At 40.5% G+C, this 26,521-nt stretch overlaps 1 protein-coding gene across 3 annotated transcripts in view; it reads left to right on the top strand.

Moving 5' to 3' along the window:
- The window catches only part of Cpq (carboxypeptidase Q), a 454,961-nt gene that overhangs the window by 82,792 nt on the left and 345,648 nt on the right, over positions 1-26,521 (top strand). For all 3 annotated transcript variants that reach the window (XM_059247593.1, XM_059247594.1, XM_059247595.1), the window contains exon 2: positions 11,974-12,427. In XM_059247593.1, the coding sequence (XP_059103576.1) occupies positions 11,974-12,427 (454 nt within the window). The remainder of the gene's footprint in view (positions 1-11,973; positions 12,428-26,521) is intronic.

The raw sequence follows: 26,521 nt of genomic DNA, 5'->3' as shown, positions 1-26,521 counted from the left end.
CTGATATATTTTTTTTTTAATCTGACCCCTGCTCTTGATTAAAGACTTAGAGTTGTATTTATAGCAGTGAATCCTGTTCACCAATAAAAGATTTAGGGGAAATGTTTACATTCAGGTTTTAGAAGACAAAGTAACTGATACAATAAAAATGAATAAAACCCAGCAGACTCTAAATCTCACTCCCATCTTTCAGCACACCCCATTGCCTCTGTGTCTTTCTCCATCTTGTTGGTCTATTCATTCTGGAATTTTTATCAGAGCCGGAGACATTTTCAAACAATGAATTTTCAGAAAAAATGTTTGGAAATGGAAGCAAAGGATTATGCTTTCTTTCCTCAAAATATAAGTCTATTATTAGGATATAATTCAGAGTATGAGAAGTGTTACTTTGGGTTTCAGGTTTAAGTAGAAAAGAAAGAAAATGACATCCTAAAGTTCTGTTTTTGTAAAAGAAACTGTAACTATGGATTATGAAGGCAATATATGCAAAATGCAAAACAATTTTTTCTAAAGTAGTGCTCCAAAGTTACCTGTTACTATATGTGTATATATGTACATGTGTGTGCATGTTTAAACTTTCTGAATTCAAAAACACAATACAACATGAGTTTTAAAAATAGTTGTTTAACATTTTGAAGGATATTCCATTTACTATTTCTATAGTTTGAATTCAAGAAAAGGAACATGATTTCAACCCTCTTTGTGTAAGAATAAAGAACATTTAAAATGTGCAGCTTAAGTTTAGGCATTTTAAGTAGTTCTATAATTTCGTGAAAGAATGCTGGGTCATTTTTTCTCAGTTAGGTTATTAGTATTTTGGGGGATTTTAAATGGAAGACCATCTTGAGTTTCTTTGAAAATGAATTCCTGACTAATGTATTGTCTACTTGCACAACATTTTTTTCCATCTCTCTGAGAAATTTACAGAATAACCGATAGGTAATAAGTAAGTCTCTTTTGAGACTTTGAGATATTTTACATGTTGCCTATGTCCTGACATGGTCCTGCGTGGCTTCTCTGTACTCAGGACAGGTGTACTGTAGATCTTTTCCTGGCTTCGTGGTGGTGGATGAAGAGTCAGCATTCGTTGCCCACACTGTCACAGCCCTCCAAGATACTTGGCTACATCTGTTTGTAGCTTCACACAGTGGATGTTTCTTTGGGGGATACTTTTGCCTTGCTTCTGCTGTGTCATCCATGTTTTCCTGGGGATAATTCCTTCCTGTTGCTGCTGCATCATCCATGTTTTCCTGGGGGATACTTCCATCCTGCTTCTGCTGTGTCATCCATGTTTTCCTGGAGGATACTTCCATCCTCTTCTGCTGTATTATCCATGTTTTCCTGGAGGATACTTCCATCCTGCTTCTGCTGTGTCATCCATGTTTTCCTAGGGAATACTTCTTCCTGTTGCTGCTGTGTCTTCCATGTTTTCCTGGGGGATACTTCTATCCTGCTTCTGCTGTGTCATCCATGTTTTCCTAGGGAATACTTCTTCCTGTTGCTGCTGTGTCATCCCTGTTTTTTCCCACTTACCCACCTACTTATCACTTCCTTTGTTGTGTCTGGCTACATTTTTTTAAGCTTCCCTCACTTTGCATGTTTGTTTCCTATTGAATATCAGTTCCACCTTCTCCAGGTGTCAGTCAAGAAGCTTGGGCTTCCCTAGTATCCCAGTTTAAGCACTGTATGCCATAGGCCCAACTGCCCTCTTTGACCTAGACTTTGTGACTACTTCAGTTGCAGGGCTTTCCTTTCTGTCTCTTCTGATGCTTGTCAGTTCTTTGGTACTATCTCATATATTTAGTCTCTAGCTTAAAATGGCTCAATAAACTTTTGTCAAATGAATTGACAAAAAAAGTTAGGACCTAAAATGAAAGAAAAGTTCATTTCCAGCTGAATAAAGAGAAAATAAAATGTTTCAGTCAAGAAATAGTATTTGTCTTTGTTCTTAACATAGAATATTTTTCCCTTTGTGGATTCCAAAGAAATACCACTGCAGCTTGCTTGATTTCACCAATCCTTCTGCCCCTGCCCAGGGACATTGTACTGAGAAGAGATGGATGTGCAGTCTTTCATGTCTGCAGAGCCTATTGTGAGCCTTTGCAACTTGAGTACCGATGCTCTGTGGGCCATTAGAAGAGTGGGCTTTAACATTGTGCCACTCATGTCTTGATCTAAGTCTCTCTTTTCTTGGCACCCAAATGACATATATTTACCATTCATAGGATAAAGTTGCGCATTTTGATTTTTCTAAGATTAGCCCTGATCTTTTAGGGTTGTTCTGTGGTACAGTGCTAATAGAAAAAGATTTGGTGAGGGGCCAAATGGGACCCTAACAACAACAACAACAAAAAGATTTGATAAGCATATTATTTTCTCCTCTATTGCCATGTGAAAACTCTGGTAAAGAAGCTTAAGAGAAAGGATTTGTTTTGATTGTTTGAGGTTAAATTCATTATGACAGAAAAGTCAAAGTCTCAAGAGTTTGAAGTAGCTGGTCATGCCACAGTCACAATCAGACACACAGAGTGAGGCATGCAGCTGCTGCTAAACCTCCTTCTCCATAATAGCCCAGGATGGTAGCCAGAGAATTAGTGAATCCTCTCTGAAAAATATAGTCTGGTGAAATATTTTCATTATTTTGATTGTTTAACAAAACTTAACCTTTAAAGATGTGCATAGGTATTGTGATTATGGAAACAAACAAAAAACATGTATATAAACAATTATAAGAAAGAAAAGCAGCCACAGTGCAGAGTTGCCATACTTTTCACAATTCTTAAGTATTATAGCAAGTTTTTATTTCTAAAGCTTGTTTGTGAAGGAGGGAAGGCCACTGTCATACCCTAAGGAAGCTAATATCTAAAGAGATATGAAAGGAGTGACTACATAGGATCTAGCAATTGAAGGTATAGTGCTACCATTTATCCTACTTTATTTTGAGGGTAGAGAGACAAATTTATACACAAACATAGATGCTAACATCAGTTATGATGGAAGCACAGATGATGTAAATAGCTTGGAGGTTTGGTTGGATAGGGCTCCATGGGAAGTTATTTTTAAAACATTCTCACTGAAGAGTGAGTGGAGGTATTTTGCAGGAGAATGGAAGTAAGGTGAGGAGAAGAAAGTTGCAATATAAAAGAATGAATTTAAGTATTGACCCTAAGTCCTGAAACATCGGGAATTTGAAGAATAGTGTAAAACTGAATGGAGCTATAGCATTGTTGATCTAAATATTACATTAACTATTAAAGACAAATAAATGAAGTTAAGCATGTATTTTAAGTAATCCAGTATATCTGTAATATTTTTGTTCTCATATTTACATCTTTAAAATCAAAGTAGTTGTATACTTTACACCTGCAAAATAAAACTATTTCAGGTTGGACTAGCTACATTTCAAATACTGCATGTCTACAAGATTAGAAATATATGTATAAGGGACAAGAAGAGGTAGAAGGAGTGAAGGAGGGAAGAAGAGCAAGATAAGGAGAGAGATGAAGGGATGAAGAAAGGCAATTTAAAGAGGTTGTTGGTGCCATTTTTTTTAAAATTTTTATTTTGCAATAAAATTCAGTTCTACATATCAGCCACAGATTCCCTTGTTCTCCCCCCTCCCGCCCCCCTCACCTTTCCCCCAGCCCGCCCCCCATTCCAATCTCCTCCAGGGCAAAGCCTTCCCCACAGACTGAGATCAACCTGGTGGACTCAGTCCAGGTAGGTCCAGTCCCCTCCTCCCAGGCCGAGCCAAGCGACCCTGCATAGGCCCCAGGTTTCAAACAGCCGACTCATGCAATGAGCACAGGACCTGGTGCCACTGCCTGGATGCCTCCCAAACAGATCAGGCCAATCAACTGTCTCACCCACTCAGAGGGCCTGATCCAGCTGGTGACTCCTCAGCCATTGGTTCATATTTCATGTGTTTCCGTTCATTTGGCTATTTGTCTCTGTGCTTTATCCAACCTTGGTCTCAACAATTCTCGCTCATATAAACCCTCCTCATTCTCGCTAATTGGACTCCCAGAGATCCACCCGGGGCCTAGTCATGGATCTCTGCATCCAGATCCCTCAGCAGTTGGATGAGGTTTCTAGCTCGACAATTAGGGTGTTTGGCCATCCCATCACCAGAGTAGGTCAGTTCGGACTGTCTCTCGACCATTGCCAGCAGTCTGTTGTGGGGGTATCTTTGTGGATTTCTGTGGGCCTCTCTAGCACTTTGTTTCTTCCTATTCTCATGTGGTCTTCATTTACCATGGTCTCCTATTCCTTGTTCTCCCTCTCTGTTGTTGATCCAGCTGGGATCTCCCGCTCACCCAAGCTCTCTTTCCCTCGACCCTTGCTCTTCACTACCCCCACTCATGTCCAGGCTGTTCATGTAGATCTCATTCCATTTCTCTGTCATTGGGCGATCCCCGTGTCTTTCTTTGGGTCCTGTTTTCCAGGTAGCCTCCCTGGTGATGTGAGTAGCAGTCCAGTCATCCTTGTTCCACATCTAGTATCCTGCTATGAGTGAGTACATACCATGTTTGTCTTTCTGAGTCTGGGATACCTCACTCAGGATGATTTTTTTCTAGATCCATCCATTTGTCTGCAAACCTCATGATGTCATTGTTTTTCTCTGCTGAGTAGTATTCCATTGTGTATATGTACCACATTTTGTTTATCCATTCTCCAGTTGAAGGGCATCTAGGTTGTTTCCATGTTCTGGCTATTACAAACAATGCTGATATGAACATAGCTGAACAAGTGCTCTTGTGGTGTGGTTGAGCATTTCTTGGGTATATGCCCGAGAGTGGTATAGCTGGATCTTGGAGGAGATGGATTCCCAATTTTCTAAGCAAGCGCCATATTGATTTCCAAAGTGGTTGTACAAGCTTGCATTCCCACCAGCAGTGGAGGAGAGTTCCCCTAGCTCCACATCCTCTCCAGCATAAGGTGTCTTCAGTGTTTTTGATCTTAGCCATTCTGACAGGCGTAAGGTGGTATCTCAGAGTTGTTTTGATTTGCATTTCCCTAATGATTAGGGATGTTGAGCAATTCCTTAAATGTCTTTCAGCCATTTGAGTTTCCTCTGTTGAGAATTCTCTGTTTAGTTCTATAGCCCATTTCTTAATTGGACTGTTGGGCATTTTGATGTCTAATTTCTTGAGTTCCTTATATATTCTGGATATCAGTCCTCTGTCAGATGTGGGGTTGGTGAAGATCTTTTCCCATTCTGTAGGCTGTCGCTTTGCTTTGTTGACCGTATCCTTTGCCCTACAAAAGCTTCTAAGTTTCAAGAGGTCCCATTGATTGATTGTTTCTCTCAGTGTCTGTGCTACTGGTGTTCTATTTAGGAAGTGGTCTCCTATGCCAATGCGTTCAAGACTACTTCCTACTTTTTCTTCTAGCAGGTTCAGAGTAGCTGGATTTATGTTGAGGTCCTTGATCCACTTGGACTTAAGTTTTGTGCACGGTGATAGATATGGATCTATTTGCAGCCTTCTACATGTTGATATCCAGTTTTGCCAGCACCATTTGTTGAAGATGCTTTCTTTTTTCCATTGTGCACTTTTGGCTTCTTTGTCAAAAATTATTTGTTCATAGGTGTGCAGATTAATGTCAGGGTCTTCAATTCGATTCCATTGGTCCACATGTCGGTTTTTATGCCAGTACCAAGCTGTTTTTATTACTGTAGCTCTATAGTACAGCTTGAAGTCAGGGATCGTGATGCCTCCAGAGGTTGTGTTATTGTACAGGATTCTTTTGGCTATCCTGGGTTTTTTGTTTTTCTATACGAAATTGAGTATGATTCTTTCCAGGTCTGTGAAGAATTGTGTTGGTATTTTGATGGGGATTGCATTGAATCTGTAGATTGCTTTTGGTAAGACTGCCATTTTTACTATGTTAGTTCTGCCTATCCATGAGCGTGGGAGATCTTTCCATTTTCTGACATCTTCAATTTCTTTTTTCAGGGACTTAAAGTTCTTGTCATATAGGTCCTTCACTTGCTTGGTTAGTGTTACCCCAAGGTATTTTATGTCATTTGTGGCTATAGTAAAGGGTGATGTATCTCTGATTTCCTTCTCCGCTTCTTTGTCCATTGTATATAGGAGGGCTACTGATTTTTTTGAGTTGATCTTGTATCCTGCTATGTTGCTGAAGGTGTTTATAAGCTGTATCAGTTCCTTGGTGGAATCTTTGGGGTTGCTCAAGTATACTATCATGTCATCTGCAAATAGGGAAAGCTTGACTTCTTCCTTTCCAATTTGTATCCCCTTAATCTCCTTATGTTGTCTTATTGCTCTGGCTAGAACTTCAAGTACTATATTGAATAAGTATGGGGAGAGCAGACAGCCTTGCCTCGTTCCTGATTTTAGTGGAATTGCTTTGAGTTTCTCTCCATTTAATTTGATGTTGGCTGTTGGCTTGCTGTAAATTGCCTTTATTATGTTTAGGTATGTTCCCTGTATTCCTGATCGCTCCAAGACCTTTATCATGAAGGGGTGTTGGATTTTGTCAAATGCTTTTTCAGCATCTAGTGAGATGATCATGTGGTTTTTTTCTTTGAGTTTGTTTATATGATGTATTACATTGACAGACTTTCGTATGTTGAACCATCCTTGCATCCCTGGAATGAATCCTACTTGATCATGGTAGATAATTGTTTTGATGTGTTCTTGGAGTCTGTTTGCCAGTATTTTATTGAGTATTTTTGCATCAATGTTCATGAGGGAGATCGGTCTGTAGTTCTCTTTCTTTGTTGTATCCTTGTTTGGTTTAGGAATCAGGGTAATTGTAGCCTCATAGAAGGAGTTTGGTAATGTTCCTTCTGTTTCTATTGTGTGGAACAATTTAGAGAGTATTGGTATTAACTCTTCTTTGAAGATCTGGTAGAATTTTGCACTGAAACCATCTGGTCCTGGGCTTTTTTTGGTTGGGAGACTTTTAATGACTGTTTCTATTTCGTTAGGGGTTATTGGACTATTTAAATAGTTTATCTGGTCTTGATTTAATTTAGGTATGTGGTACCTATCCAGAAAATTATCCATTTCTTTTAGGTTTTCCAGTTTTGTGGAATAGAGGTTTTTGAAGTATGACCTGATGAGTCTCTGGATTTCCTCAATGTCTGTTGTTATGTCCCCCTTTTCATTTCTGATTTTGTTGATTTGGATGCTCTCTCTCTGTCTTTTGGTTAGTTTGGATAAGGGCTTGTCTATCTTGTTGATTTTCTCAAAGAACCAACTCTTTGTTTCATTAATTTTTTGTATTGTTCTTTTTGTTTCTATTTTATTGATTTCAGCTCTCACTTTGATAATTTCCTGGCATCTATTTTTCCTGGGAGACTTTGCTTCTTCCTGTTCTAGAACTTTCAGGTGTGCTGTTAAGTCACTAGTGTGAGATTTCTCCAGCTTATTTATGTGGGCATTTAGTGCTATGAATTTCCCTCTTAGTACTGCTTTCATAGTGTCCCATAGGTTTGGATATGTGGTGTCTTCATTTTCGTTGATCTCTAGGAAGTCTTTACTTTCTTTCTTTATTTCTTCCTTAACCCATTGGTGATTCAGTTGGGTATTATTCAGTTTCCATGAGATTGTAGGTTTTCTGTAGTTTTTGTTGTTGTTGAAATCGAACTTTAGACCATGGTGGTCTGATAGAACACAGGAGGTTATTCCAATTGTTTTGTATCTGTTTAGATTTGTTTTTTGGCCAAGTATGTGGTCGATTTTAGAGAAGGTTCCATGGGGTGCTGAGAAGAAGGTATATTCTTTTTTGTTAGGATGGAATGTTCTGTAGATGTCGATTAAGTACATTTGAGTCATGACATCAATTAAGTCCTTTATTTCTCTATTAAGTTTCGATTTGGGAGATCTGTCCAGTGGTGAAAGTGGGGTGTTGAGGTCTCCCACTATTAATGTGTGGGGTTTTATATGTGATTTAAGCTTTAATAATGTTTCTTTTACATATGTGGGTGCCCTTGTGTTTGGGGCATAAATGTTCAGAATTGAGACTTCATCTTGGTGGATCTTTCCTGTGATGAGTATGTAATGCCCTTCTTGATCTCTTTTGATTGATTTTAGTTTGATGTCTATTTTGCTGGATATCAGGATGGCTACACCCACTTGTTTCTTAAGACCGTTTGATTGGAAAGTCTTTTCTCAGCCTTTTATTTTTAGGTAGTGTCTATCTTTGAATTTGAGATGTGTTTCTTGTATGCAGCAGAAAGATGGGTCCTGCTTTCGTATCCATTCTGTAAGCCTATGTCTTTTTATAGGTGAGTTAAGTCCATTGATATTGAGGGATCTTAATGTCGAGTGATTGTTCATTCCTGTTATTTTTTGGTGGTGATGTGTGTGTACTTTTCTTCGTTGGGGTTTACTGCTGTGGCTTTATCTATTGCCTGTGTTTTCGAGGGTGTATCTGACTTCCTTAGGTTGGATTTTCCTTCTAGTGCTTTCTGTAGGGCTGGATTTGTGGATAAATATTGTTTAAATCTGGCTTTGTCACTGTCTTGTTCACTCCATCTATGATGATTGAAAGTTTTGCTGGGTATATTAGTCTAGGCTGACATCCATGGTCTCTTAGTGTCTGCATTACATCTGTCCAGGTCCTTCTGGCTTTCAAAGTCTCCATTGAGAAATGGATTGAGAAATCGGGTGTTATTCTGATAGGTTTGCCTTTATATGTCACTTGGCCTTTTTCCTTTGCTGCTCTTAATATTCTTTCTTTATTCTGTACGTTTAATTGTTTAATTATTATGTGGCCAGGGGACTTTTTTGGGGGGTCTAGTCTGTTTGGTGTTCTATAGGCTTCCTGTATCTTCATAGGCATTTCCTTCTTTAAGTTGGGAAAGTTTTCTTCTATGATCTTGTTGAATATATTTTCTGTGCCCTTGAGTTGGTGTTCTTCTCCTTCTTCTACCCCTATTATTCGTAGGTTTGGTCTTTTCATGGTGTCCCAAATTTCTTGGACATTTTGGTTCATGACTTTGTTGGCTTTAGTGTTTTCTTTGACTGATGAATCTATTTCTTCTATTGTATCTTCAACGCTAGAGATCCTCTCTTCCATCTCTTGCATTCTGTTGATTATACTTGCATCTGAAGTTCCCAATCGTTTTCTCAGATTTTCTATTTCCAGCATTCCCTCTGTTTGTGTCTTCTTCATTTTTTCTATTTCCCTTTTCAGGTCTTGGACTGTTTCCTTCATTTGTTTCATTGATTTTTCTTGATTTTCTTTCAGTACTTTATTGTTCTCTTCCAGGACTTTATTGATTTCTTCTAATTTGTTTGCCCTTTCCTCTAGTTGTTTACAACGTTCTTCACATTTTTTTGTCTTTTCCTCTACACGAGCCTCTAGCTTCTTCATGATGACATTCATAAGGCTATTTTCTTCTGCTTCTTCCAATTTCTGATGTTCAGGTCTAGGTGTTGGAGGAGGGCTAGGGCCTGGTGATGCTGTATTGCTATTCATTTTGTTGTATGTGTTTCTGCCTTGACGTCTGCCCATCTCCTTGTGGTTAGTTCTTGGCCTTATCCGCACACTTGGTTCAGACAGAGCTGACAGATTCAGGAAATCTCTCTCTCTTGTCCAGATGGGAGCTCTCTTGTCCAAATTGGAAGTCTGGGGCAGGATGGGAGCTCTCCTTTCTCTCTCTCTCTCTCTCTCTCTCTCTCTCTCTCTCTCTCTCTCTCCTCCAGACGGGAAGTCCGGGGCAAGATGGGAGCTGGGGGCCAGCCTCTAAGTCTCAGGAAGAGGCTTGGGGCTCGGGCGGATGGGCGTGGGGGCAGGGCGTGGAGACTGCAGGGTCTGCCAGGGGTCTTGGAGACGGGGATCCTTCCCGGTGGGGCTAGAAGGGAACCTGCCTGGTGGCCAGAACCTGGGGCCAATTTGGGCAGGTCTTCCCCGGAGTGGCTGGTGCCCAGGGATGGGGTCTGGGGCAAGCTAGGGCACTCACCTGTGCTTCAGAAGGGCTGTTGGTGCCATTTTTAAAAGTTATTATTTGTCAGTTGAATTTGAAATGTATCTGTATAACACTTTATGTTTCCAGGATCTGTGGTATAGGAATAGCTTTCAGGTTTTGAATGCTTTGCAGACCAATATCTTTGTAAAGTGAGGTAACGATGAATTAGATAAAAGTAAGGAAATTAAAAACATTTTTTTTTGTTAGATTTGAAAAATCTTGTCTGTCTGGTTTGTGGTTTTTTTTTTTTTTTTTTTTTTTTTGGTTTTTTGAGACAGGGTTTCTCTGTGTAGCTTTGCACCTTTTCCTGGAACTCACTTGGTAGCCCAGGCTGGCCTCGAACTCACAGAGATCCGCCTGGCTCTGCCTCCCGAGTGCTGGGATTAAAGGCGTGCGCCACCAACGCCCGGCTGTTTTGTTCTTTGTAACACAATACCACAGACTATGTAATTAGTAATAAACAGAAATTTATAGGCTCACTGATTTGGAGGCTGGAAAATCTGATAAAGGTTTTTTCTTATTGTTTAACAACATAATACAAGGTTTTGTGGCAGAAGGACATGAGAGGCTGTGAAGAGAAGGTTATAAAGAGCCTACTCCTGTGATGACAACATCAGTTCATTCAGGGGGGTTCATTAAGTAGGACTTCAAGACCTAAACTTAAAGGTCTCACTACCCAATAACTCTACTGATGCCAATTAAACATTGATATGTCTCTTGGAAGGGCCAGTCAAGGCACAAGATATGCACAATTTAAAAGGTGTCTGACTCGATATTATCCACGCTTTCCACCATGATAGTAGTTCTATTTGAGCCGTGTAGTGCGGAAGCCACTAGTCACATGTGCCGACTAAGTACTTGAAAAATGCCTGGAATGACTTAGAACTAAATTTTAAATTGTATTTAATGTTAATTAAGTTAAAATGAGCCCATGGGACTATTGGCTCCTAAACTGAGCTGCACTGGATACTCTCGTTCTCAGTCTCCATGTTACTCTACAGACCTGAACTCCCTGCAGTGCTAAGTGAGCAGCACCGTTTAGCACAGCACTTAGAACTGGAAAAACTTTATGTATTCCCAGCTTCTTAGTCTGTCTGTGCTGATGCACTTTATTTGTAAAGGTCATGAGAGTGGGCCTCCAGAAGTGAGGCCACTAGGAGAATTAAATGTAATAACAAGGGCAATGTACTTAGAACAGTGCCTGATACATAACAATTATTACAAAAATGTGTTATGTTGTTTTTATTACTATCATGTCAGTGATGGGTATCACAGAGCTAAAGACTAACAAATCTCACTCTTTGTTTCTGCATTTGTTTTAGTTCTCTGCTTCTAAAAGCATATCACAGTTCCTGGAATATAGCTGAATAAATATTATTGAAAAGAATGAGGTATTTTTTAGTGGAAATGGGATTAGGAAATGTACTGAGAAAAAAATGACATCTGAGATGACCTCAAAGGTCAAGTTGTTCAGGTAAAGAAAGCTCATTTGGGCAGAGGGAAGATGCACCTCAAGCTGCATAGTGCTCCATTAAGAGGGAAGATGGACCTCCAGTTGAGTAGTGTTCCATTAAGAGGGAAGATGGACCTCCACTTGAATAGTGCTCCATTAAGAAGGAAGATGGACCTCCAGTTGAGTAGTGCTCCATTAAGAGGGAAGTCGTGCTCCATTAAGAGGGAGGGGCAGCCAGCATCGCTTTCACCATGCTTCTTCCCTTCCTCCTTCTCCCTCCCTCTCTCTGTCTCTCTCTGTCTTTGAATGTCTGTCTATCTGTCTATCTGTCTGTCTGTCTGTCCTTTAGTAATGAGTGATTCTATAGGTTTGATACACACCACCCTGTTAATAAGGCTAATTGTTGTTCTTTGACTTGTCTATTCCTAGGGACTATATTGCTTGAATATGATAGGGAAGGTCGGATGATGGTTGGAAAAGGCAGAGGAATGCTGCTTGAAAAACAGGCCATGGATTATGGGCAGATGTCTGTGAGGTTCTTTTTTCCTAAAACATGTTTCTTATTTATTTCTCTCAGGAAGAAAAACAACTGGAAACAATGAAGTTCCTTTTTTTCGTGTTTGTTGGTGTTGCTCACCTTTTATCCCTGAACTCTGGAAAAGCTATATACGAGAATAACATTTCTCAGAGAACATTTCAAGAAATAAAAAATGAAATAGCCAGCTATGAAGACGTTGCTAAAGCAATTATCAACCTTGCTGTTTATGGTAAATACCAGAACCGGTCCTATGAGCGTTTGGGACTTCTAGTTGATACTGTTGGGCCCAGACTGAGTGGCTCTAAGAACCTAGAGAAAGCCATCCAAATCATGTACCAAAACCTACAGCAAGATGGTCTGGAGAATGTCCACCTGGAGCCAGTCAAAGTACCCCACTGGGAGAGGGGAGAAGAATCTGCTGTGCTGCTGCTGCCTAGAATTCACAAGATGGCTATTTTGGGTCTTGGCAGCAGCATTGGGACTCCCCCAGGAGGTACTCTTTGTTTTTTCAATTGGCTATCCTCTTTAATCTAGTCCCTGCTTCTCTCCTTCTTTCCCCCTCTTTACCTTGTTTTAACACATAGATTTCATGTAAGCTAGGCTAGTATTGAATTCACTATGTATCCAAGGGTGACTTTGAACTTGTGATCCCCGTTTTCCACCTCCTGAGTGCTGAGGTTACAGGTGTGTCCCTACACCTACTTTCTGTGATGCTAAGGCTTCATGCTTACTGAGCAAGCACTCTTCTAACTGTGCTACACCCGTAGTTCCACTCTCCTGTAATCTTAAACAACCGGCATCCACTGGCACGACTGATTACGATATGCATGATTTCTATTGTGGAGAAAATGTAACCATTTTCCCATTTGATTTTCTTACTGAGTTCTCAGCTCATATTGTTTTATTTCCATCTTCCTTCTTCCTTTTTTCCTATTTCTTCTATTCTCTTCAGAAAGAAACTATGATGGGTGACTTTTTAAATAAGGTATTATTAACTCCCAGGCTTCAAGCTTTACCCAGCCCTTATAATGCCTGGATATGGAATATATAGCCAGTTAGCAGTCACCTACCAGTAAAACTTGAATGTATTTACGGATTAATTTCCTGTGGCAGAGAAAGTATTTTGTATTCTTTTGAGTTTCTCTTATGCCAAGACCAAGCAGAAACATAGTTTATTTGAAAAAGATTCATATACTATAATATCTATCCATTAGAAACATAGTGTAATGATTTTTAGTATATTCACAGACTTGTTCAATTCGAGAACATTTGGACTGTAGAACATAATCTGAGTGTTGAACATGTATGTAATCCCTCCCTCCCCTAGACCTCATAGCTAGAGCAGCTGCATTTATCCTTCTAGTCCCACTCACTAAGACCCAGGAAGCCACTAATCTGCTTTTTGTATTTGTGAATTTTCTCACTCTGAACACCTCACATGGATGGAATAATGCACTCTATGGTCTTTGTGACTGGCATCTTTTATTCAACACTATGTTTTCGAGGTCATCTATGTTGTGACACATCTAAATGTTTCATTTTGTTGGTGAAAGGTATTTTACTTTTGTTATCTTTATCAGTCAGTGAATCTTTAGACTGTTTCCACTTTTCCCGGTCATGAATAATGCCATTATATACATTTATGCACAAATTTGTGTGGATACGTTGTCATTAATCTTGCTTATATATCAAGGAGAAGAATTTCTGGGTCATTTGGTAACTCTAGATTTAATTTCTTGAGGTACTGCTGAATTGTTCTCTGAAATTTGTACCCTTTTATGTTCTCACTAATAATGTACAATTTCTCCACATACTTGCAAACACTTGCATTTATCTGTCTTTTCGACTGTAGCTGCCTAACAATATCTCACTGTGGTCTTGCATCATATTTTATTAATGGTAAGTGATATTGAGCATCCCTCCATGCTTTTTATTATCAATATTTATTTAATTATTTATTATTTGTGTGTGCATGCATATGTATGTGAGTGTCTGTGTGTACACAAATGTGTGTGTGTGTGTGTGTGTGTGTGTGTATGCGCATTCCATGGTATACATAAGGAGGTGTGGAGGTCAGAGGACTACTTGCTGAAGTTAGTTCTCTCTTTCCACCATGTTGGTCTTGACTAATTTCTTTCCATCTTCCATGTCATGTCAGATATGTTACACCAAGTATTACAGATCTTTTAGCTGATACTCCTGTCATGTTTCATTTTAATTGATTTCCATACTGTTGCTTTCGTTGTCTCTGTAAAATATGGACTGCATTCTGCTCTTGCACTTAAAATCATTCCATTGTTCAGGATATAGTCCAAGTTATGATCGGTGCTCAATGTACAAAAACTCATTCATGCTAAATTTTCCTTAGGACTATGTGGTTTTCCTAGTGCTTTTTATATATCTGTTGTATCCAAATATTGATAAGGTTTGATTTGCGGCTGAGTGGCAGTGGCATGGAAGAGGGAGATCAATGAGCACCAGCCAAGTCACAATTACAGAGTTTACTACAGTCTTCTTTCTGGGAAGAGAAGCAGCAGATTGGGAGGTTTAGAAAGCAGCAGCTTAGTCTTACACTCTCTGAGTTTGTCTCACAGAATCTTAAAATAGCCATCCCTCATATTACTAATGCATTCACCTAATGCAGCCACCTAAGGCATGTAGGCAGAATTTCTCTGTGTCCCAGCAACTGCTCCTAAATACCCATTCAGGGACTTATTATTAATTATAAATGCTTGACTGATAGCTCAGGCTTTTTACTAGCTAACTCTTACATTTTAAATTAACCCATATTTATTATCTACCTTCTGCCATATGAGGGTAACTTATTTCACCTTGCACCTCCTGGTTCCTCTCTGTGTCTTACTGGTAACTCCTCTGTCTCCACCCTTCTTCTTCCCAGCATTCTCTCAGCCCCCATATCCTGCCTACCTATCATCCAATCAGTTTTTTATTAACAATGAGAGCAACAAATTGTACAAAGATTGTTCCACAGCATTTCCCCCTTTTTGTCTAATTACAAAGTAAGGTTTTAACTTTAACATAGTAAAATCATATACAATAAAAGTTATGAAGTAAGAATTACAGTTACAATATCCAGTTCATTTGTATTTTGGCAAAATTAGAGAAAATATTTTATCTATCTTGTCTTTGTGAGTTTAAAGTTTTATATTAATTTACCTTTTATTATAACTAAGGAAGACTATAAGTTAAGTTAATTATTTAGTCTTCAACTTCCTCAAAGACCCCAGAAAGATGTAATATTACCTAACAACAGGGACATCTGGCTGCTTGGACAGTCACCCAAAGTTTTTCTATAGTGTTGGGGCATCCAACTTTGGCCTACAGGCCTAGTATATCTGACAGACATTTCTGAGAAGCAGGAAATTTTAAAGGACTGACCTACCTTGTCTTGGAAAAGTTTGGCAGTCACATTTTTTTGCATCCTGCTGGTCCAGTTTGGACGATATACTTTTTCAGCATTGAGGCAAGGTCAGTTTCTTTGTCCAAATGGCTAGCTTTTGCCATAAAGAAAACAAACTCCACACAGAGTTTCTTTGATGGCCATTATCCTCTTTTGAAGTGAATTGGTGCTGTCAGGAGCTATCTTACTGGCATGAATAGCCTTAGGTTATTAAAAACATTAAATGCCATATTCTATAGGTCTTTGAAGTGTTTGAAGACCATCTATCTATCTAAATATATCTGCATATGACCTTGAAAACATACTTAACATGACTGTAAGTTTGACTATTATAGATGATGAACTATCAGTATTTCTTAATTCTATGTTACATGAGATGCATGTAATGAACTGCGTAAACACAATACACTAAACAAGAGTAGAAACATACATACAGTATAACAAAATTAACCTTACATTTGTATCAATAAACCAAAATCCATACCTATGTAAAATATTTTGAGATTAATAGTTCTGTTTTGGTTAAAGTAGATTCAATAATCTACCCTTTTATTCTGTCATTTCTATATCCTATCCCCCTTTTTTCCATTTAAAAAAAGTCTTTGAATTTAACTCTTTTGTTTATTTTTTTCTGACTATGACCAACAGCAACTTATAACCAACCTCCCTTAAATGATAACAAACATCCATAATACAACTTTTGGGAATGTGGACATTGCTTTTTCTAGACTGTTTCATGTTGTCTGTGGGCTCTGGCATCTCTAGGGGAACCTTGAGAAAATCAGGATAATTATTAGGTCTTAGCTGGAGTATTTTGTGAGGCTGGATCAACTCAGCTAGCAGCCTTGAAGCTGTTCTTGATGCTGGGTCAGCTGGGCCATCTGTTTTATTGATATCTGGTCCCCTTGCTCTGAAAATACATAAGCTTTTAAAGCTAATATACATATCTGTATTAATACAAGTATAGAGTCTGCATTGTACACAAATCAGTCAAAGATGATTTTTTTTGTTATGTGTTTGAACAGGTAAAAATATACATCATGTGTCTTGCAGTTCTTCAAGGTTTATTTTTTTATGTTTATAGTTAGGATTTTCAGGGAATCTTCCCTGATTAAATCTGATCCATATCAACCTGGAGCAAATCTATAGCCTCTCAGTTCCTGTGAAAATAAAAGCATAACCTCTTCCCCAAGGTAACATATCTTTTGACTTCCATTTTGAAGTCATTTTAAAAATATATAGGTTGATTTAATCCAGCAGTTTTCTTAATCCAGTGTCTCTTAGCAGCTAAAGAATTTAAAGACAAATAATAACATACAGGATCTAGACTTTTTGTGTATTTTCCATCTTTATGTGGCTTTGTTTCTTTTATATTACTTTATTCCCTTTTTAAGGAATTTACTTTATTATTTTAAAACTATATATATATATAAAGAAAAGTCATATATATATATATGACTGTTTATATCACTTTTCTTTTCTCTCCCAAGCCTTTGTACATTTTTGGTTTTTTTTTTTTGGTTTTTTTTTTTTTTTTTGGTTTTTCGAGACAGGGTTTCTCTGTGTAGCTTTGCGCCTTTCTTGGAACTCGCTTTGGAGACCAGGCTGGCCTCAAACTCACAGAGATCTGCCTGCCTCTGCCTCCCGAGTGCTGGGATTAAAGGCGTGCGCCACCACTACCCGGCTGTACATTTTTAAACACACTGTAACCCATTTAGAGGTTTTTTCCTCTGGATCTGTCTGTACTGAGCATTGTTATTGTTTTTTTAATCACATGAGATGAATCTTAAACTGTTATGTCAGCCACCACCAGTGTAGTTTAGCTTAGTGCACAGTGTAACATGAATTGCTAAATAGTCTTATTAATAAAAACCCAGAGCCAGATATTGGGGTGAAAGCTGAAAGATCAGAGGGATAGAACAAGCCAGCCACAAGTTCTTACTGCTAGGAGCCCAAGAGACCTACTTCCTGTATACTCAAGCTTTATATACCTTTCTGTGCCCTGCCATCTTACTTCCTCTCTCCACCCAGCTACATCACTTCCTCTTTCCACTCACCTCTATCACTTCTTGTCTGTCTGTACAGACCTCCAGACCTCTATGGTTAACTAGTGCTGGGATTAAAGACATGTGCCACCATGCCTGGCTCTGTTCCCAGTGTGGCCTTGAACTCACAGAGATCCAGATGGATCTCTGCTTCCCAAATGCTAGATTAAAGGCATGTGCTACCACTGCCTGACCTCTATGTTTAATATAGTGGTTGGCTTTTTCCTCTGATCCCCAGGCAAGCTTTATTTGTTAGAGCACAAATAAAATATCACCACAGCATGGCAGTAATCCATGGTGGCTGGTGGCTGGCTCTTCCCACAGGCAGCTGCTGGGATACCCATCTCAGTACTGCAGCTGCCATGAGAGACACAAGTCTACAAAGCCATGCGAGGCTCTGTTATTGTGTGTTTAGAAAATTTTTTTAAACTTTCTCAGGTTTTATGTGGATGTAGGTGCCAGACATTTGGATGCCATTTGTAGGCAGACTTTTCTGTCCCATCTGCCAGTTCCCAAATAACTGACACAGAGACTTAATATTAATTATAAATGATTGGCTCAGGCTTGTTACTAGCTAACACTTACATTTGAAGTTAACCCATATTTCTTATCTACTCTTTGCAATGTGGCAGTACCTTTTTTCATCTTGCACCTCCTGTTTCCTCTCTGTGTCTCACTGGCAACTTTTCTGACTCTACCCTTCTTCCCAGCATTCTCTCGACCCCCCAAATCCTGCCTAGCTATCAGTCAATCAGCTTTTTACTAACAATGAGAGCAGGACATATTTAGAGTGTACAAAGATTGTTCCACAGCAGAGGCATTTTACACCCAGCACTTCTTATTTGTTGCTGAGGCAATAACTAGTTTACTAACAAGATCCTACCATTAGCTAATTAGTTATTTGCACCTGTCCTTTTCTTCCTTCTTGTTCTTGTAGAAATAGCATTGTCTCAGCTGGTGGAGAAGCATAATCTCTGATATCTAGGCACACTGGTATCAGTGCTCTGGAAAGTGTATTCATGGGTACTTTGAATGTGCAAGTATGAAATCAGCTGGTAGATCTGAGTGAAAAGTGTCAGATTTTGCAAATTTGACTGGTTATTATGTAGATTTACTCACATTATCTTTGGGTAGATGTTAGGCCATTTTCAGATAACACCATCTTGCCAAATACCAGTGCTAATCTGAGACAGACTTTTCACTGTGGCCATGCTTTCCTAAGGGTTTTCTTTCTTCATCTTCTCTAGTCTATTTCTGCTCCTAACCTTCAGGCATACCCATTTAGTCCTGATTGTTTCTGTAACAATAGGATAATACTACAATCTGTTCTGGGAAAGTTAAGAAGCACAGGTCAGAAAGTCTGGAAAGCAATGGCTGGATTGTATGCTGAACTTTCTGCATTCCTTCTATAGGAACATGAAGTAGCTTTGTATATTCTCTGCATCTTCATACTGTCATACTAATATGACTCAGGAAGTCAAAGCAATGCGACAAAATCACTACTGAATTTGATTACATCAGAATCAAGAAGTTATATTTATGGCCAGGGAGACAGCTCAATAGGTAGAGGCCCCTGGGAACAGCCTGAACACCTTAGCTCCATCCCTGGATGCCATAAGACTGCAGGAGAAAATAAAACTACAGAGTTGTCCTCTGACCCAGGAAACTTGGTGGTTTTGTCAGAGACCTAGGAGCTAAAGAGCTGATTGTATAGATTCCATTTTGGGTTAAATAGCCTGGGAACCAGGAATGCTGAAAATAAGAAAAATTGATGTCTCATCTGAATCAGTGTTGATTCAATATTTCTCTGCTCTTTTATCCATTCAGGCTCTCAGTTGTTGCATGATGCTAGTGCAAATTGTTCAGTTCAAATGCTAATCTTTTCTGGGAACATCCTCACTAACACACAGAAGTAATGTTCAGTCTGCTCTCTGGGCATTCTGTGGCCTTGTCAAGTTACAAGGATATAAATTCTAATAATTTCAATTGCTAGATAGGTGGCAAAGTAATAGGTCACTTTTGAACTGTAGAGAGAGATGGCGTGGGTGACAGTGATGGTGTGGGTGATGACAGCGGTGGCGTGGGTGACAGCGGTGGCGTGGGTGATGACAGCGGTGGCATGGGTGACAGCGGTGGCGTGGGTGACAGCGGTGGCGTGGGTGATGACAGCGGTGGCATGGGTGACAGCGGTGGTGTGGGTGACAGCGGTGGCGTGAGTGATGACAGTGGTGGCGTGGGTGATGACAGCGGTGACGTGGGTGACAGTGGTGGCATGGGTGATGACAGTGGTGGCGTGGGTGATGACAGCGGTGGCGTGGGTGACAGCGGTGGCGTGGGTGACAGTGATGGCGTGGGTGATGACAGCGGTGGCATGGGTGACAGCGGTGGTGTGGGTGACAGTGGTGGCGTGGGTGATGACAGTGGTGGCGTGGGTGATGACAGCGGTGGCGTGGGTGATGACAGCGGTGGCGTGGGTGACAGCGGTGGCGTGGGTGACAGCGGTGGCATGGGTGATGACAGTGGTGGCGTGGGTGACAGTGGTGGTGTGGGTGATGACAGCGGTGGCGTGGGTGATGACAGTGGTGGCGTGGGTGACAGCGGTGGCGTGGGTGATGACAGCGGTGGCGTGGGTGACAGTGGTGGCGTGGGTGACAGCGGTGGCATGGGTGATGACAGCGGTGGCGTGGGTGATGACAGCGGTGGCGTGGGTGATGACAGCGGTGACGTGGGTGATGACAGCGGTGGTGTGGGTGATGACAGCGGTGGCGTGGGTGATGACAGCGGTGACGTGGGTGATGACAGCGGTGACGTGGGTGACAGCGGTGACGTGGGTGACAGCGGTGGCGTGGGTGATGACAGCGGTGACGTGGGTGACAGGTGAAAGGAAGGCAGTGTATGAATAGGATGAAAACCTAGGACAGGGTCGGATGGGTCACAGCTGGGGAAATTTTCTACACATTCATAAATAAAGTCATTTCCAGAGAACATCTCCTTGACTGTATGACAAATGTGTGGGAAAAGAGAAAGATCTGAGAGGGTCCAGATTTTAAGGGGCCAGTGGTTTGGATTTGGACTCAGAAATGGAGGAGCAAATAAGTTAAAATAATAATTAATATCTTCTGGATATAAGAGGTAAAATTGAAAGAGTCAAAGATCTTCTTATACAGTGACACCAAATGTCACAAAGTGTCAGCAGTGAGCCACACTGATTCTACCTGCTGGGAGTATCTTGTTTCCTTCAGTTTAGTTCTACAAATCCATCAGTGTCTTCCACCCGGTCTGTCTGAGCTTGATGACAGTAAGGGCTGTCCAGGTTCTGTCTCCTCATTCCTGAAGACAGTACCAGTGCAGTGACGGGTTCAGCAGTGTGCTACTGCATTGACATTATTGTGTTCCCAAGACAGGGTCTGACGGTGGCGACACAGAGAGTCAGATGAGGAGCACTGGTAATCGCATAAGCTTTCAGATACATGGCAGTAAAGGAAGAAGGATTCACATATAACAAATTTTTTGTTGTTGTTGCTGCTGGTTTATTTGTTAGATAAGAAACAAGAAAACCAAAGACAAATGAGTGTGAGCATGCAAGATGTACTTGTCTAATGACTGACAAGCAGGTTTATATTGAGGAGAGATGAGTGGATAGCGATAAGCCCAAAAGGTACAAAAGTAGACTATAAAACTACCAAGGCCATCACATGTATTTCTAGAAACTATTTTAGAGCAGGAAAGACAAGAGCAGTATTATATGGTAATTTAATCCAGAAATTTTAACAAAAGCATAGAGAACTAGGAACTAAGAGTTTTGAGTTTTAATCTTTAGTAATAAGACCAAGATTGTGATAAAAGTTCTCAGAACATCTTGAGTAAGTTTCTACATTGTTTACTGTTAATGATTCTGATTTCCTGAGAATTTTCTTTTTTGGTAAATGTCTAGATTTTTAATTCTTGAAAAATCTAACAAATCAAATAACAGTTCATATTCTGTTGCTCACATAGACATAAGTTAAATAGTTTCTAGTCTTACCTTCATGGGAAAGTGTGGACCTCATTGCCCACTAATAGACTCTCACAAACCATCTGTCTGCCTGTTAGGCTATCAGACTATGGTCCAAATGACTTTAAAGCTAACAGGTTTTTAGTTATAGAACAAATTATTTATGTTTTTATAAAGATCTAGCTTGCTACATTGTCCTGCTTTTGAAACTTACATTTCAAGTACATTTTTTTGTGCTTAATTTGTGAAATTACTACAAAACATTCAGTGCTTTGTTTTCTAAGACATTCTTAGAACAGGACAGTCATCCTCAGGCTGAAGTGTGGCTGTATTTTTAATACCTAAAAGCATCTATAAGAAAGCAGGCTGAGCATACCATGATGAGCAAGCAAGTAAACAGCAGTGTGCCCCTATGGCCTCTACATCAGCTCTTGCCTCCAGGTTCCTGCCTTGTTTGAGTTCCTGTACTAGCTTCCTCCAATGATTAACAGTGATGTGGCAGTGTGGTCCAAATAAAACATTTCCTTCACAACTTGCTTTTTTGGTCATGGTGTTTCGTTGAAGCAATAGAAACCCTAACTAAGACAAGTTGGTACCAGGATTGTGGAGTATTGCTGTGACAGACATGACCATGTTGTTTTGGGGAGGATTGTGGAAGGACTTTGGAACTTTGTGCAAGAAAAACCAAGAAAAGTTCAATGCTCGGAGAGCTTGGAAGAAGAGTGTCGAGAGCAATGCAGAAGATGGAGGCCTGGCTTGTGAAGTTTCAGCTGGAAGTTTAAGCACTCTGTCAGGGCCATTGCTATTTTGAATAAAGATTCTGTGGTTCTCAGTAGCAAGGGCTGACAAATCAGCCATGATTAGCAGGATCCCAGAACTATTAAATTGAAACCTTTGATTTGTTGGGATACTCGATTCTGGTCAACTGGAGCTGAGAAATTAGTGGTGATTAAGAAGAGACCAGCATCACTGAAGTAAAATCTTCTGGAAGTCTTTCCTGAAAATCAGCGTGTAGAAGCTGTGTTCCAGATGTGGCCAAGATTGTTCCTTGAACTGGCACCTGGATTTGGTAGTGCAAGAGCCACACAGGTGGTACTGGTTTGAATGCATGAAGGGATCATGAAGAGCAGCTGAGGCCTGGCACTGTGAGAAGCCAGGAGAGGCCATTGGTGAAGGAAGGTGCAGCCTCACCAGCAGGTGAAGGCCCAGGATTGACAGGGTCATGCAAAGAAGTTGAGGCTTGGCACCATGAAGATAGCCTATGAGAGGCTATTGGTGAAAGTACAACCCAGTTACAGCAGAAACCCAAACATTTTGTCGATATCAGTACTGTGGGATGACCACCAAGAACAGCAGCAGCAGTGGAGTGGAGCCATCCAGAGCTTAGAAAACAAGCTGTGTGCACTCCAGGAGACAGAGCTGGAGAAATGACCCAAGCCCCTTGGAGGAGCAGAGGAGATCGTGAGTGAATCCCGGATAGTTGGATGTTGATTTATTGACACTGTTGGAGTTTGGTTTTGCTTTGTTCAGATTGTGACTGTGCCCTGGTTCTTCCTGTTGAAAAAAGTGCTTAATTTGTTTTTGATTTTACAGGAGTCCACAGTTGAGAGGCTGAATTTTTAAAGAAACTATGCATTTTAAAAGACACTGGATTCTTTTAAAAAAGAGACTGAATTGTAAAGTGTTTGTATTTGTAAAGGGTTTTGAAATTGTGGGACTTTTAAAATTAATTGAATTATTTATTTATTTATTTATTTATTTATTTATTTATTTATTTATTTATTTATTTATTTTACATCCCAACCACAATTTAGCCTCCCTCCTCTCCTCTCACTTCCTCTCCCCACTTCCCCACTGCCTGCTCCAATCCATTTCTGTTCAGAAAGGAGCAGGCCTGCCATAGATAGCAACAAAACATGGTATATCAAGTTTCAGGAGGACTGAGCACCTCCACTTGTATTACGGTTGAGCAAGGCTATCCAGTATGAGGAATAAGTTACCAAAAGACAGCCAAAGCATTAGGGACAGCCCCTGCTCCCACTGTTATGAATCCCCAAAGTAGACCAGGCTACATAACTCTCACATATATGTAGAGGACCTAGGTCAGTTCCATGCAGGCTCATGGGTTGTTGGTTCAGACTCTGTGAGCTCCTATTAGCCCACGATAGTTGATTCTGATAAATCTTGTGATGTCCTTGACCCCTCTGGTTCTTATAGTCTCTCCCCTCTCTCTTCAGCAGGATTCCCAGAGCTAGGTCTAATGTTTGGCTATATGTTTCTGCATCTGTTTCCATAAGTTACAGGAGGAAGCCTCTCTGATGACAACTGGGCTAGGCACCAATCTATGAGTATAGCAGAGTATCAGTTAGGCATCATTACATTGACATTGTTTTCTCCAGTCGTGTTTGGTTCTGTCCTAGGTCTCTGGGCCATTCAGCCTCTGGGTCCTGGTACTGCAGGCAGTGTCAGGGCTGGGCTCACTCTCATGGCATGGGCCTCAGGCTAGACCAGTCATTGTTGGCCACTCCCAGAATCTCTGTGTCACCTTTACCCCAGCACATCCCATAAGCAGTGTGGCAGACCAGTTTCCACTTTTATGACCCAGGGTACTCTTGAGTAGGGAGAAGTGAGAAATATTAGCTAGAAAGAGATACCTATATGATGAGAGGGAAAACAGAAAACACAGGATAGCCTTGGGAGGGCCTGGGTCTGAACCCACCAGCCTTGAACTTTATTCTAAAAGGTGTTTTAATGACAATGCCAAAGGAAGGAGCAAAAGACCTCCCCCTTGCTCAATACAGCCAAGTGTAGACCCTTCCAAACACCTGGTTCTCAGGCCTGTGGCCCAATCATCCTCTTTATGCAGACCTGCTGAGTAAAGCCACCAGGAAACCCAAATGGGCTCCAACAAGGCAGGACAGACTGTAGGTCTAAGGTTATGTCCTTATATGGTGTCACAATATATATGGTGTCCCAATCCCTCCACTAGAAGTCTTGTCTGGTCACAGGAGATGGCTAGTTCTGGCTACATATCCCCTATGGCTAGAAGTCTTAGCTAGGGTTATCCTTGTAAAGTCCTGTGAGTTTCCCTATCACCAGGTTTCTACCTGACTCTGAAATGCGCCCCCCTTTTCTAAATCATCTCTTTCCATACTCTTCCCCCTCCATCCACCCCACTCCTGATCTCTCATGTTCCCACCCTTACCTGTCCCAGTCCACCCACAAGATCTCTTCTATTTCCCCTTCCCAGGGAGATCTGAGCATCTCCCCCTCTTGAGCCCTCCTTGTTACCTAGTCTCTCTGGGTCTGTGGATTATAGCATGGTTATCCTTTACTTTACAGCTAATACCTACTTATAAGTGAGTACATACCATCTTTATCTTTCTGGGTCCGGGTTACCTCACTAGATTTTTTTCTAGTTCTATCTGTTTGCCTTCAAATTTCCTCATGTCATAGTTTTTAACAGCTGTATAATACTCCATTTTGTAAATGTACCACATTTTCTTTGTCCATTCTTCAGTTGAGGGATATCTAGGTTATTTCCAGGTTCTGACTACTACAAATAAAGCTACTATGAACATAAGCTGAGCAAGTATCCTTGTGGTATTATTGAGCATCATTTGGGTATATGCCTAAAAGTGGTATAGTTGGGTCTTGAGGTAGATTGATTCCTGATTTTCTGAGAAACTGCCATACTGATTTCCAGAGTGGCTGTACAAGTTTGCACTCCCACCAGCAGTACAGGAGTGTTCCTCTTACTCCACATCCTCTCCAGCATAAGCTGTCATCTGTGTTTTTGGTCTTAGCCATTCTGATGGATGGACTCTCAGAGTTGTTTTGATTTGCATTTCTCTGATGGCTAAGGATGATGAACATTTAAATGTTTTTCAGGCATTTGAGAGTCTTCTGTTGAGAATTCTCTGTTTAAATCTGTACCCCATTTTTTAATTGGATTAATTCTTTTTTTTGATATCTAGTTTCTTGAGTTCTTTATATATTTGGAGATCAGCCCACTGTTGGATGTGGAATTGGTGAGGATCTTTTCTCATTCTGCAGCCTGTTGTTTTGCCTTGTTGACTGCATCCTTTGCCTTACAGAAGCTTTTCAGTTTCATGAGTTCCCATTTATTAATTGTTGATCTTAGTGTCTGTACTACTGGTGTCTTATTCTGGAAGTGGTCTCCTGTGTCAATGTGTTCAAGGCTATTCCCCACTTTCTCTTCTATCAAGTTTAGTGTAACTGGATTTATGTTGAGGTTTTTGATCCACTTGGACTTGAGTTTTGTGCATGACAATAGATATGGATCTATTTGCATTCTTCTACATGCAGACACCCAGTTATGCCAAAACTATTTGTTGAACATGTTTTATTTTTTTCATTTCATAATTTTGGCTTCTTTGTTGAAAATCAGGTGTTCATAGGTGTGTGGAGAAATTGTGGGACATTTAAAGTTTTATGTTTTAAATGTAAAATATTGGGGATATAACATGTTTTTGTGTCAAGTTGACAAGGAATGAGTTGTGCTGGTCAGTTTTATGTCAACTTGACACAAGCTAGAAGTCACTAGAGAGGAGGGAGCCTCACTTGAGAAAAATGCCTCACTAAGACAGGGCTATATATAAACACGCCTGTAGGGTATTTTCTTAATTAGTGATTGATGGAGGAGGACCCAGCCCATTGTGGTGGGACTACCCCAGTCTGGTGGTCCTGGCTTCTGTTAGAAAGCAGGCTTCACAAGCCACGAGGAGCAAGCCAGTGAGCAGCACCCCTTTCTCGGCCTCTGCATCAGCTCCTGCTTCCATGTGCTTGCCCTGTTTGAGTTCCTGTCCTGACTCCTTTGATGATGAACAGTGATATGGCAGTGTAATCCAAATAAACCCTGTCCTCTCCAACTTGCTTTTTCAGTCATGGTGTTTCATTGCAGCAATAGAAACCCTAAGACAGGTGTGGTGGTATTGTGTTCCCCAAAATATTGTGCACCCTAATAAACTTATCTGGGGTCAGAGACAGAACAGCCACTAGATACAAAGGCTAGAAAATGGTGGCACTCACATCTTTAATCCTAGCATTCCAGAGGTAGAAATCCCTCTGGATCTCTGTGAGTTCAAGGCCACATTGGAAACAGCC

Source organism: Peromyscus eremicus, chromosome 20, assembly GCF_949786415.1.
Source record: "Peromyscus eremicus chromosome 20, PerEre_H2_v1, whole genome shotgun sequence".
NCBI lineage: Eukaryota > Metazoa > Chordata > Mammalia > Rodentia > Cricetidae > Peromyscus > Peromyscus eremicus.
The sequence above is the reverse complement of the archived record's forward strand: the minus strand, read 5'-3'. Positions and strand labels throughout refer to the sequence as shown.